We start from the raw sequence: 15,191 nt of genomic DNA on the forward strand, positions 1-15,191 counted from the left end.
AGTGTGTCAACAATTAATCCTAGCTATAAGATTATAAATATTATAATTATAATATTTAATAATTAATATTTATAAATATTATATTTAATAAATTAATATTTATAAATATTATAAAAGTGAAACGATAACCTCAAATAACTGATAATATAAATAATATACATATGAATATATTCTAAATGCTAGGTAGAAAAAAGTATCACCACCTATCTTAATGCATACTTTTTGTAAATATGACTAACATTTTAGGCTGATCTCATCATCTATAATATTAAAAATAGTTAAACAGATCCCCTTAAGTTGAGGCCAATTTTTAGACCACAGGATATACACAAATTAATTCCAAGGGCCTAGCCATAATTTCTCTTAAATATAGGTCACATGACTTCTCTATATGGAAAGCAGAGACTGACAGGGCAGTATGGGGGAAGCAAGGAAACAGTAGAGACAGTTCCTCTCTCTTTCGACCACTGTCCATATAGTGACCAACTACTTCACTTTCCTGTTTCCAGGGTCTCTCTGCCAAACAGAAACAACATTTGTCTGAAAGTAAGAAATTATAAAACATAATTTTTGTTTTGTTTTGTTTTTGAGACGGAGTCTCTCTCTGTCGCTAGGGTAGAGTCCAATGGCATGATCTTGGCTCACTGCAACCTCCACTTCCTGGGTTCAAGTGATTCTCCTGCCTCAGCCTCCCAAGTAGCTGGGACTACAGGCATGCGCCACCATGCCTGGCTGATTTTTGTATTTTTAGTAGAGACGGGGTTTCACCATGTTGGCCAGGCTGGTCTCGATCTCCTGACCTCGTGATCTGCCTGCCTCGGCCTCCCAAAGTGCTGGGATTACAGGTGTGATCCACCGTGCCTGGCCTATAAAACATAATTTTAAAAGCTTACCCTCTTCAGTAACTCTAATGCATAGCAAAGATCTTTTAAAAAATATTTATCCTGTGATCCTAATTGCCCTTTTAACTTCCCAATGATTGCAACACAAATAAGGGCTACCAATGGTGATTACCTTGGTCTTTCTAATGTTGGAATTTATAAATAATCACTTGCAGTCTATACTCACCATCTATAATAGACATATTTCTAGATGCTGACACAGCAGTCTTTGAGTTCCTGCTACGGGTAGAAGTCTCCAGACCAGTGTGTGCTGTTAGAAAAATGAACAGTCAGTGTACAAGCCTATCAGCAGCTAAGGTTTATTTCATACAACACCAAAAAATGAAAGCTAAATAAACTTATGTCAAATAGTTTGTCTGTAAAAAGCCAGACATATATATAAGAACAAACATCTAGAGTCTGACCAATTTTCAGAGACTATTCTTTTAGGCCACACTTCAGTTTATCCAATTTAATTTATCCAATTAAAATGTAAGGAAATAGTCTGGGCGTGGTAGCTCACGCCTGTAATCCCAGCACTTTGGAAGACAGAGGTGGGAGGATCACTTGAGGTCAAGAGTTCAAGACTAGCCTGGCCAACATGGTGAAACCCCACCTCTACTAAAAATACAAAAATTAACTGGCATGATGATGGGCCCCTGTAATCCCAGCTACCTGGGAGGCTGAGGCAGGAGAATTGCTTGAACCTGGGAGGCGGAAGTTGCAGTGAGCTGAAATCGCACCATTGCACTCCAGCCTGGGCAACAGAGCAACGACAAGACTGCATCTCAAGAAAAATTAAAAAACAAAAATAAAAATTTTTAAGGAAAAATTTTGTAAATGTAAGAATAGTGAAAATAATCATCATTAAAAGATGAGGATTTCTCTCCCTGGAGATTTTAAACCAAATTAATATTCATTTCACCAGCTTAAAATTCCTATGGATGCATATTTAATAAAAACAATTTTAAAAAATCTTTAGAGATGAACTGACATAATGTGTGAGAAAGTCACTGAATGACCAATTTCTATTGGCGTGAACTATTCAATGACAATAGTCTCACAGTAAATACAATGTTGACTATGTTAATGACTAGTTTTAGGAATCAAATTGGGGGCAGTTTTCTTTCTTAAACTGACTTTATAAAGACTACTTGATAAGCATATGTGTATTTGTATCTTATGACAGTAACAAAAATAATAATTGTATGATCTGGAGTTTTCCTCCTGTTGCCAAAGGCTTTTAGCTGTTTTCTTTAACAACTCATATTTGCCTATTACTTTGCACATGTGAAAATACATACGACATTAAATGTATCCAAAAGGTACTACGTGACAAACACAGTGAAGCTTTTATAAGGTATGTGCTAAGAACAATTAAAACCCTAAGTGCATGTGGCCATTCAAAATTTATTTAAGTAAAAGGCACATGTCAGAACTGCCTTAAAGACCGTCTTTATATATTATAAAAATAGATTTTTAAAGAACTGTGTTTTAGAAATAAAACTTATAATTCAACTCTGACAAGATCTAATTCTGTATTTTCCACTCAACTGCCAAGTGTGAATGTGCACAGGACTGAACTCAGTGCTCACCTCTTCCTCTTTGAGACCCTCCTCTCGATGCTGAATTCTGCCCTCTTCCACCTCTTCGACCTCTTCCTCGGCCTCTTCCTTTGTTGGTTGCTGCTGAGATGCTATCATCAGAGTCATTAGCCATCTGTTCTGCTAAATCTATACTCATAAGGTCATCAGCACTAAAGGCAGAAGCAGACTCCTCTGACTGAAATCTGAGTGCTCTGGCCCTGGTCATAGCCTAAGAGGGAGAAGAAGGAGAAAGTACACACAACGAGATAATGTACCATCCTACAAATCATTAATTTAGGCATTGACATGAACTAATCATACTATAAAAACATAAAGGAGGCTGACACAGTGGCTCATGCCTGTAATCTCAGCACTTTGGGAGGCCGAGGCGGGAGGATCACTTGCACCCAAGAGTTTGAGACAAGCCTGGGCAACACGGCGAAACCCCGTCTCTACATAAAAAAAAAAAAAAAAAAATTAGTCAGGCATGGTGGCATGCACCTGTAGTCCCAGCTACACAGGAGGCTGAGGCAGGAGGATCACTTGAGCCTAGGAGATACAGGCTGCAGTGAGCTATGATCACACCACTGCACTCCAGCCTGGGTGACAAAGAGAGACCCTGTCTCAAAAATAAAAATAAAAACAAAAAATATTTATATACGTGTAAAGGAGAACCTCCCCACCAATCAAATTTAATACTTATTATCTGTCAGATCAATCTACCATACTACCTATAAAATGAGACCCTTTGAAAAGGTTTACCAAGAAAAATAAAATTTTACAGAATCAAAATTTTCAGAACTAGAAGGAATACTGGCAATCATCCCTAATTCAATGCCACATTTGACAGTAACAGACTGTCATCATTTGAGCTACTTTTTAGAATCGGCTCCTAGGAAATAATAAGAAAAAAACTTACAAAAAATAGCCGTTATCTCTGGGCACTAATATTTTAGGGTGCTTTTGTTTTTTGTTCTTGAATATTACATATTTTCTATATTACACTTTTTCTAAAAAATTAGTTTTATAATCAGAAAAAAACATGAGTAACAATCTCTCACAAATTTATGGTAAAGAGAATTAAGGGCTGGGCGCAGTGGCTCACACCTGTAATCCCAGCACTTTGGGAGGCCTAGGTGGATGGATTGCTTGAGATCAGGAGTTAGGGACCAGCCTGGGCAACATGGCGAGACCCTGCCTCCACCAAAAATACAAAAAAAAAAAAAACAAAAGAACAAAATTAGCCAGGTGTGATGGCATGCGCCTGTAGTCCCAGCTACTTGAGAGGCTGAGGTAGGAGGATCGCTCAAGCCTGGGGGAAGCAGTGGGGAGGGGAGTTGTTGCAGTGAGCTGAGATTGCACCACTGCACTTCAGCCTAGGTGACACAGTGAGACCTTGCCTAAAAAAAAATGAAAAGAAACGGAAGAATTAAGGAGAATATATCAACTGAAAGCCTAAGCCTAAGAAGGAATAAACACCTTAGGACCAAGAACATGCCACGCATTTTTAATTTGATAAGAATCCATTTAGAAAAGACATCGTGCCACTGCACTCCAGCCTGGCAACAGAGTGAGACCCTGTCACCAAAAAATAAAATAAAATATAAATAAAAGCAATTTTGCCTTGATCTTCCCTTAAATCAATCAAAAGGTAGTAAGAGAACAAAAACAAAATACATTTTCCATAAAATTAAAAAATAGTTCCAAACTCCCAAACACACAAACTATAAAGAAGAGTTAATGAATATGATAAATATTTGACCTAGCTAAGGGAGAAAGGTGAGAAGAGTTTCAGGTATTATACAGCTCTCCAAAACTGATGTATAAATCCCAAGAAGACATGATAGCAGTCTCTCTTGCTTGGAATGGCAGTTCTGGGTCTAAGAATAGCTGACCAGAACATTTCTAAGCTCTGTGATACCATAAAGTAAGGAGACCCAGGGCTAAATGAGGAGATGTGAACAAGGCAGGCAGCATAAAGTGGGACTGAAGTGGCAACTTCATGATGAGATGATCTCAGCTGAGGTGAAATCACAGCTAACTCACTGCATGCAGGGTTCAATACAGCATTACAATGCAAAAAGAAAACACTTTAGGAAATACAACAAAAAATATAAGAAACAACAGTGATTTCAATTCATCTTTCCTGTCCCACATGAAATACAGTTAATCCTCATTATTCATTAATCCTATATTTGCAAATTCACCGACTTGCCAAAATTTCTCTGTAACCCTAAAAATCAACACTCACGATACTTTTGGCATCATTTATGGAGACGCAGAGTGGTAAATATTTTGAATTACCTGACACACACATTCCCAGCTGAGGCTGAACAATGAGCCACTCTGCCTTCTTGTTTCCACTTGTGTACTTTAAAGTGTCCTTTCTGTGATTGTCATGCATTGCTTAATGAGGGATGCCTCATGAGAAATGTGTCATCAGGTGATTTCATTATTGTGCAAACATCATAGTGTGTACTTACACAAAGCTAAATGGTACAGTCTACTACAAACCTAGACTATAGGAGATAGCCTATTGCTCCTTGGCTACAAACCTGTACAACATGTTACTGTACTGAATACTGCAGGCAATTATAACACCATAGCTATGTATTTGTGTATCTAAGCATATCTTAATAGAAAAGATATAGTAAAAATATGGTATTATAATCTCATGGGACCACCACTGGATATGCAGTCTGACATCGATCAAAATGTTGTATGTGGCACATGACTACATATTTATTGCATTTTTTGCATTTTTGTACTTTTGCTTTGGTAATGTGGTGTTTTAAAATGACCCCCTCAACATGTTTAGTGTTCATTCCTACATGCAAAAAGGCTGCAATATGACTTCTGGAGAAAAAAGGTATATTAGATAAACTTCATTCAAGTATAAGTTAAAGTGCTACTAGCTATGAGTTCAATGCTAATGAATCAAATGTTAAATACAGTATCTTTAAACAGAAACACATTAAAAAGATTATGTATTGATCAGCTGACAAAAACGTTATCAGTGGCTCATAGAAAGCTAATTTTGTATTTCCCCTAGGAGCAATGATTCACCATTTGCTAATTCTGTGCTGGAAGTGATTTTATACGACATAACTACCACAAATAAAAGGAACCAGCTGTATGCATTTAGAAAGTAGACTTAAGAGAAAAAAGATGATCTAAATCACATAATTAATAAGATAGATCTAACTGATAAATGTTGAATTCTATACACTGAAAATTAATAATATACTTCAAGACCCCATGAAACTTTTTAGCTGATACATAACAGGGTGCAAACAAAAATCTCAATACATTTTTGATAGGAGAAATAAATTTATCACACTGTCTAATCATCATGCAATAAAATAAAAAATTAATAATAATAAAGCAAAAACCTGCCTCCTGAAAACAAACCAGAGTCAAAACTATAAAACAAAATGAAAGTTGCAGAACATCTAGAAAATCATAACAAGAATACTGCACATCACAACATATGAGAGAGCTAAAGCAATGCTTATAAGAAAGCCTATAGCCTGCTAAGAATAAATGTAAATAAGTTAATTCTGTATCCAAAAAGTTAGGAGAAACAAAATAAAGCCTATCCAAGTATTAGAATGAAGATAAAACCATATATTAATAGATTTTAAACAAAAACACATTAGAATGAATAAATATAAGCACTGGTCCTTTGGGACAAAACAATAACATTAATAAAAATCACAAAGCTTTAAAGAAAGGAAGAAAACGCAAATATACATCATTAGAAATAAGAGGGACGGGCGTAGAGGCTCACATCGCTAATCCTAGCACTACAGGTATAGAAGCTCACATCTCTAATCCCCATACTTTGGGAGGCCAAGTCAGGAAGATCACTTGAGCCCTGGAGTTACAGACCAGCCTGGGCAACATAACGAGACTCCGTCTATATAAAAAAAAAATTAAAAATTAGCTGGGAGTGGTAGTACACTACAGAGCAAGACCCTGTCTCGAAAAAAAGAAAGAAAGAAGAATGGGAGGGAAGACCCAAGACTTATGAGAGAATGCTCAATTCTAAATAATCTGGAAAATGAATAACTTAATCTGATCCAAGGTGGGAAAAAAACAGGTTCAACAAACCAATTATCAAAGAAAATTTTGAGAAAATTATTAAAAGAAAAATACTCCCAAAAAAGGACCACAATTAGAAAGTTTCGTAGGTAAATTCTACCTAACTTTCAAAAAACAGATAAGCCCACTGCTATTTCAATAGTGCCAGAGCATACAGAAAGACAGCTTCCAAACTGTTTTCACAATGCCAGCATGACACAGTACTGACAAAGAACTGCGTGCACAAAAAGAAAATTACAGAATCTTATTTATAATTATGAAAGCAAATAGAGACTCCAGAAGCATATGGAAAGACCAATATATCCATTACCAGGGGGTAATGGATATATTACCAGGATGGGTCAATAAGCTATGTACATAATAATATAACTCACTATATTAATGGAACAAAGAAAGAAAAAACCCAAATGTATATCTTCATAAAATCAGAACCATGTAATCACCAATCATTCCTGATTTAAACAAATAAGCTGATGAATAAGTGGATACTTTATGTGTCAAAAAACCCTAAATATGCTATATTACTATGTGTATATATCCAGAGAGAGAAAGAGAGGGCACACACACACACAAATGTGTTCAAGTGAGTGCTCTTACAAATCAATTAGAGAAAGACCAATACCCGGCCAGGCGCGGTTGCTCATGCCTGTCATCCTAGCACTTTGGGAGGCCGAGGCGGGTGGATCACCTAAGGTAAGGAGTTTGAGACCAGCCTGACCACCATGGTGAAACCCTGTCTCTACTAAAAATACAAAAATTAGCTGGGCATGGTAGCGCACGCTAGCTACTCGGGAGGCTGAAGCACGAGAATCACCTGAACCCAGGAGGCAGAGGTTGCAGTGAGCTGAGATCACACCACTGCACTCCAGCCTGGGTGACAGAGTGAGACTTTGCCTCAAAAAAAAAAAAAAAAAAAAAAAAGAGAAAGACCAATACCCTACTCGAAAGAGAAAATGTGGCCAAATAAAATGACCATGTGTTTCATATAAATGCAAATGATTTATAAACATAAAAATTAGGCAGACTCATTAGTAAAAAAAAAGTAGTATGAACTGAAAACAACAGTAGGAAATAATTTCTTACCCCTTAGACTTGTAAAGATCAAAAGATACAGTAATACATCACGATGGTAAAGATGTGAGGAAACAAGCACTCCCAAATACTAATGGTGAGAATATAAACTAGTTAAGACATCTTTGGACTAATGTGGCAGTATGTAGCAAAATTTAAAATAAATATGCCCTATTATGATTACTTCTGGGAATCAATTACTAACCATCATTTTTAAATTTTGTATTTTCCCTTTGTCTAAATACTGTATCTTCATTTTTATCATCTCAAATTGTATATTCAAATTGTATTTTAACTCTACCTTTCCTATGAAAAACAGAGTTTACTGTTATCTTTGGAATGTATTACTTCTAAGAGCTTAACTCATGAGTGCAGGTCTAGAGCCAATGGCAAAAATGTTTCCATATACATTTTGTGAGATTTGAAAATATACTATCCTACTGTTAAACACTTTTTTTTTGTGGTGAAATATACATAACATAAACTTACTCTTTTTACCACTTTTAGGTATAGTAGAGTGACATTATGTATATTCACATGGTTATGCAATCATCCCCCCATCCATCTATAGAACTTTCTCATCATCCCAAACTGAAACTCCATACCTATTCAACAGTAACTTCACATTCCTCCCTCTCCCCAGTAACCACTATTCTACCTTCTGTTTCTATGAATCTGATTACTCTAGGTACCTCATATAAGTAGAGTCATATAATATTTGTCCTTTTGCAACTGTTTTTTTTCACTCATAATGTTTTCAGAGTTTCATCCATATTGTAGCATGTATCAGAATGTCATTCCTTTTCAAGACTGAATAATATTCCATTACATGCACATACCACATTTTGTTTATCCATCTATCTGTTGATGACCAACTGGGTTGTTTCCACTTTTCGGCTATTGTGAATCATGCTGCTACGAACACTGCTGTACAAATAAGTTCCTGCTTTCGATTCTTTTGGTTATGTACCTAGAAGTGAAATTGCTATATTACATGATAATTCTATGTTTAATTACTTTAGGAACTGCTATCGTTTTCCTCAGTAGCTGACCCATTTTTCATCCCCACCACCAATGTATATGGTTCTAATTTCTCCACATTCTTGCCGAAACTTGTTATTTTATGGTGTTTTAATAACAGCCATCCTAATGGGTGTGAAGTGGTATCTCACTGTGGTTTTGATTTGCATTTCTCTAATGTCTGGTGATCTTGAGTGTCTTTTCATGTGCTATAATTTGTAAAGCTTCTTTGGAGAAATGTCTATTCAAGTCCTTTGCCCATTGTAAAAATTGGGTTTTTTTGTTATTGTTACTGTTGAGCTTTAGAAGTTTTAAAAATATATTCTGCTTATTAATCCCTTATCAGATGTATGATTTGCAAATATTTTCTCCCATTCTGTGGGTCACTTCTTCACTATTGATAGTGCCTGGTATTATATTTTGAAAGAGGGTATCAACCCACCTCAAATTGAGGTAGAACATAAGAAATCAGAGGCCAGGTAAACTAACGACTGTGGGTAAGACTAAGAATAGTTTTTATATTTTTAAAGGGCCATTAATAAAAAAACAAACAAACAAAAAAACACAAGAATATGTGATAGAGACCATACATGTCCCACAAAGCCTAATGGTTACTGTTTGCTCTTTTATTCAAATATGAATTTATCATTAAAGAAAAGATTTGAGAGTTTTTCTATGTGAACAAAAGATTTTTTTTTTTTTTTTTGAGACAGGGTCTTGCTCTGTCATCCAGGTTGGAGTGCAGTGGCGTCATCTCGGCTCATTGCAACCTCTGCCTCCTGGGCTCAAGCGATCCTCCCAGTTAAGTCTCCTGAGTAGCTGGGACTACAGGTGGGAGCTACCATGCCTGGCTAATTTTTGTATTTTTTGTAGAGATGGGGTTTTGCCATGTTGCCCAGGCTGGTCTCAAACTCCTGAGCTCAAGAGATCCACCTGCCTCGGCCTCCCAAAGTGCTGAAATTACAGGTGAGTCACAATGCCCAGCCTAAAAGACTTTAAAGCATAATGTTTTTTCTCCAAATAGAAGAGCTAATAGTCTTGCTTGTCAGTATAAGTAATTTAAGCATGGCGCTGGGATTCATATTCTAAGCCAAATGATTCTGCAAAGCTGTGAATTACAGCTTGGCAGAGTTTCAGACTCCATTACCTAAGTTCTAAATAGTATGCTGAAAATGAAAAAATATATAATATCTTATGATATGCTGAAAAATTACCTAGGAAGCCCCAATTACATTTTAGTCTTAAAATATAGCTGAATATCTGAACTCGTAAGTTATTTCTTCTGTAAAACTCCCATATGAAATTTGTCACAGCCTCTCCCACCTTCCTTGTATAAGACGTTCACTCTTACTCTTTTAAAAGCTTAATGAAAAATTGAGGTTTGTGGCTTCAAATATGAAGAACTCACTCAAACGTAAAGAAATATTTCTGTACCCTGTTAAATTGAAAGGGTTAATCAAATTTAAGCTAGATATTTAAGAATCAGGAATCATTTCTTCCTAGCATTATTCTTGCAATTTGGCAAACTATTTCTATTTTAAATGCACCTTATAAGATAAATAGAAATATAATAAACGTGTTAAGCCATTTCTAATCTATAGCTTCTTTTCCTTAGCTTCCAAAAAACAACCTGTAAAAGATACAGTGGTTGCAACTATGAGTATTTCAACAGTGATTCTGATGTGTTGCATGACACTTTTAGAAGTTTTTCATTTTTAGAAAACCATCCATTTGCAATGCACCGAATTAATATTATAATAATCTAAAATTTTAATAGGACACAGGATGATAGGAAAGTCTACACTTGGAGTCAGAAATATGTTCAAATTCTAGCCCCACTCCATGACCTTGAGTCTGGTCTGTCTCCTCATTTATAAAATGGGCACCAAGGAAAAATAATTCAATAAATATCTTCCTTACACAAATGTCTCTTATCTACTAAATTGAGAAAATCTTATGGATACAGACCTTAGCTTTTTTATATGTACAGTCCTAATATAAAGCAGAATATCTAACCCATAACAGGGACAATATAAAATGTTTGCTGAATGAAAGCAATCAAGACAAAACTAACAGTACATAGTTTATAACTTTTAAATACTAGACAGCAATCATAAAACACTAAGGGCAATCAGAAAATAAGAAAATACATTTCAATCATAAATTCAACAAGTACCAGGTAGAGGCCCCAAATTTAAGTAAATGGTTGCTAACTTGTAGATTCAAACCTGCAATGAGACTGAGAAGACAGTGATGATGGTGCTTAAGCTAATTTTAATATTTTAGAATAGATAATAGAAATTGTCTATTTTCCCATGCTTGCTTACTTATGGTTAACATTGCTAACCAAAACACTTTAAGTTTCTTTTTTGCCCAAAATAATATCAGCTCAGTAAGATAAGATTTTATCTATAAGATGCTCTGCTAACAAAGAGATATTATTTTGAGTAATAGGGGCTTTTGTTGTATATATCCCCACACACATACAATTAAATGGGTTTTATTTATTTATTTTTATTTATTTTAGAGACAGGGTCTCACTCTGTTGCCCAGGCTAGAGTGTGGTGGTGCAGCCATAGTTCACTGCAGCCTTGAACTCCTGGGCTCACGCAATCCCCTCCAACCTTAGCCTCTCAAGTAGCCAAGACTACAGGTGTGAGTCACTGCACTTGCTAAACAGGTTTTAGACAAGAACAAAAGGGAAAAAAAGAGCAATGAGCAGAATATTTGTAGGCTGAACTGAAATCAACCAAAAGCAGCCATCCTAAGCCAACCCCAGCTCACTCCTATCCCCTAGACCTATGGACTGACTGTTCTAACTAAACCTACTGGTTATTCTAGTTTAAGAAAGTGATAATATAAACACAAGAATTTGCAGCAGAATAATTACCTCACGGACTTCATCATCTTCTTCATTAGTATTTTTTTGTCTGGTTTCTCTGAAACGACGTACCTAGATCATAACAGAGTAAATCACAAACATGTTGCCTATTCCAGTTATGTAAATATAAAACAAGGGGCTACAATTAAGAAATGCTTTATGTTATAAAACTTGCAAATTTAACAATGTCTCACAAAAGTAAATCATATTTTTCCAATTATTAACGTTAGAATTGCACAATGTACTCTTAAAAAAAAAAACTCATATTGACCCGAAGCAAAATTATATTACCTGCTGCCAAAATGTTTCGCATCACTGAAAAAGTCTTTCAGACTGTACAGGAAAAATTCTAATACCCTATGGGTATTACACTTCAGTAAACTAGTTAAAAACAAAAATATCTCCTTGACAAGGCTTGAAATATTTATTACATTGCAAATCACTCTTGTGCACCTTGCTGCAAGACATCCAGGAGGCTCTGTGAAATGGGATCTGAAGTGGGTGGCCCCTGAAGATCCATTTTTATTAAGAGTCAACTCATGAAGGTTTGCTGAGCATGGTCCTGGTATCAAGAAGGAGACTACAGGTTTCTTTTTTAATGGTTCCTGCTCACAAGGCTCTTATTATACAGCTATGTATACGTTCTTTAAGCCCATTTATTTAATAATCTACTCAGCACATATTTACTGAGCACCTTCAATGTGCCATATATTATCGTAGAAACTGAGAATACAGTTATTAACAAAACAGACAAAAAGCTGCTCTCATGGAATCTATAATCAATTGATGATATGGGAGAGGGAACAGCAAATAAGACTCCAATGTAAGAGGCTGGAGCAATTAGAGGAATCAACAAAAGACACTGAAAATATGCAGCCAGCGAGGCAGGAAGATAACAAGAGTCTGGTATCCTGAAATCCAATAAAAAACATGTTTCAAAGAAGGTCAAGTGAGATGTAAGATAGAAAACTGACAGTGGATTTAGCAATGGCAGTCACTGGTGATCTTGACAAGTGCGGCTTCACTAGAATGATGGGATCAGGAGCCTGAGTGGATAGATTTAATAGAAAATGGAGAGAGAAGAATGAGTCAGCAAATACAGAAAACTCTTTGAAGCGATTCTGCTCTAGAAGAGGAACAGAGAGCAGTAGCTAAAGGAAAATGGGATCGAGAGTTTTGTTTGTTTCTTAAGCTGAAAGAAATAACAGCATGTTTGTTATGATTTAGTAGAGGAAAAATACAAGAATAACAATATTTTAAAAGATGACACAGTATGTAATCGTGCCCTAGGTGATAAGTAGCATACCAAAGGTGCTAAGCCATTCACAGAAGAGAAATGAGAGTCAGAGTGGGAACACTGAACAGGCACTATGTGTCAGACAGTATTCTAAGGATTTTACATGGATTAATTCTTCTAATCCTTACAACAACCTTGAAGGAGGGCCTATTATCATCACCATTTTATCCTCAGATGAGGATACTGAGGGATAGGTGGGTTTAGATAACTCAATGATGGGTACACAGCTAATAAGGGTTTTGATTTTGAACACGGGTGTCTGGTCAGAGCCACCATGACTCACACACACTCTTTCTCTTTCTCTCTCTCCCTCTCTCTCTCTCTCTCACGCGCACACACACACACACACACACACACACACACCCCACACAGACTTTGCTGCTCAGGAGTCATGATGTCACTCCAGGTGGGGATGGTTATGTTTTATTTCTGGTATGTACCTGAGAAATCTATTTATGCTATAAATTAGCAAACCCAACACATCCAGAGTCATAGAGTGAATGGTTTTAGAGTGTGAACTGCCTGTCCTACCTCTGGAAGTACTTGGTATTAAATAATACTAGTTACACATTGACACCATAAGGCTTTAAGAGAACCGTGTTAACCAAAAGCACTAAAATAAGGGAATGAGTTTTTTTTTTTTTTTTTTTTTAATAATATTGTTTTGTTCTTCTGCTTAGGGAGAATCTGGGAAATAGAGAAAGTGATCCCCTGTAATATAACTACCTTGACATAACTGTTGATAGTATATCTGGGATATTTTCTTTATTTACATAAACATACACAATTACATATAAAATAAAAATAATTGAGATTATACTACGCAGTTTTTTATCTTTGAAATTCTTTTCCCAATTAACATTAGATTAGAAATATCTTCTCATGTTCTTCTTCCAAAATGTCATTTTTAAGCTGTGTAAAATTTTATATGGTATATGTACCAACATTTATTGTATCGAAACATTTCCAATTATTCCCCACTATGAACAACACTAAGATGAATCACTCCATACACAAATCTCTACCTCACTATTTTCGTAGGGAAATTTCCCAGGCTGAGTTAAAGGGTAAATCTTAAGCCTCTTAATATACTCTGCCAAACTGCTTTTCAGTAAAGCTATTCAAACGTAATACTACTACCAGCAGTGTGCTAGATACTATTTTTCTCAAATTGCTGCCAATTTGACAAACAAAAGATGTATTTGAGTTTCTTTGATTATCCTAGGCTAAACACCATTTTCATATGCTTATTAGCTATTTATATTTCTTTTATGAACCACCTATTCATGTCCTTTGTTCACTATTCTATCAAATGTTTAATTATTTTTAAGATTTCTAAGAGCTCATTAATATTAAGAATATTAAACTTTTTTCTGCCCACATACAAATATTTTCATGTCAATATCTTTTAATTTTGTTTTTTGACAATGTGATATGCAAACATTTATAATTTCTATGTAGTCAAGTCTAGACAGCTTTTCCTGTAATTTTTCCACTGCTTCTTGCTTAGCAGAAATTTTCTAAATGAAATTCAAGATCTCAATCAAAACTTACTAAAAAAATTAAAATGAACAAAAATTACCATCCTACAAGGTTCACTTTAAAGCCCTTTCAAAGGATCTTTAAGAGAAGATACTATCCATGGGGAACAAAACACTTTAGTACCAACCATATGCAAGACTCTGTTCTAGGCATTTTCTACATTTTCTAATTTAACCTTCATTTTATCATTTCAATTTTATAGATGAGAAAAACTAAACAAATCAGAGAGGTTAAATAGTGATTTACCAGAAAAAAATCTCAGAGCTACTCTTAAAGACAGACTATTTAAATAGACCTAGACACTCAAATTAGTTACTTACCTCCTCATCGATTTTGTCTTCTAGGGCGTCAATATGACGTTCTTTAAGAAATCGCTGTGTTTTTTCCAACTGGTATTTCACTAATTCCTCAATGGCATCTTTCTCCTCCTTGTCCACAAATTCTTGTACTGCTTCACCCATCCCTCTTTCTGTTAGCAGTGAGAGCTGCACATTCTGTAAGATACACATCACTGGATGCAGAAATAGTTTTTATTCCTTACAAAATAATTATAGATGAGCAAGGAAAATTACCAAATATGTTACCAGAGAAAAAATATAGTGAACAGCTGTAGTTAAGCCTACTAATATCAGGAAACAGAAAAAGCAAAGTCAAAACCAGAAATGGGGGAGGAGTACAGGACACGTGAAATGTAGAGGCCTGATGGCTAGGATATGGAGTCCAAAAATGGCAGCTATAATTAATAGAGATGAAATTAACCAGCGTGGTAGGCAAAATAAGAGCCCCCTAAAGATGTCCACGTCTTAAAC

The 15,191-nt window shown here is 35.6% G+C and overlaps 1 protein-coding gene across 2 annotated transcripts in view; it reads right to left on the bottom strand.

The window, feature by feature from the left end:
- Nucleotides 1–15,191, bottom strand: part of MRE11 (MRE11 homolog, double strand break repair nuclease) — a 78,130-nt gene that overhangs the window by 25,424 nt on the left and 37,515 nt on the right. The window contains exons 13-16 of one of the 2 annotated variants that reach the window (XM_016921830.4): nucleotides 14,703–14,876; nucleotides 11,553–11,615; nucleotides 2,477–2,696; nucleotides 1,069–1,152 (exon numbers count right to left, since the gene is read on the bottom strand). In XM_016921830.4, coding sequence (XP_016777319.1) covers nucleotides 1,069–1,152; nucleotides 2,477–2,696; nucleotides 11,553–11,615; nucleotides 14,703–14,876 — 541 coding nt within the window. The remainder of the gene's footprint in view (nucleotides 1–1,068; nucleotides 1,153–2,476; nucleotides 2,697–11,552; nucleotides 11,616–14,702; nucleotides 14,877–15,191) is intronic. The other variant, XM_016921831.3, reaches the window with a different exon arrangement.

This window comes from Pan troglodytes, chromosome 9, assembly GCF_028858775.2.
Source record: "Pan troglodytes isolate AG18354 chromosome 9, NHGRI_mPanTro3-v2.0_pri, whole genome shotgun sequence".
Lineage (NCBI taxonomy): Eukaryota > Metazoa > Chordata > Mammalia > Primates > Hominidae > Pan > Pan troglodytes.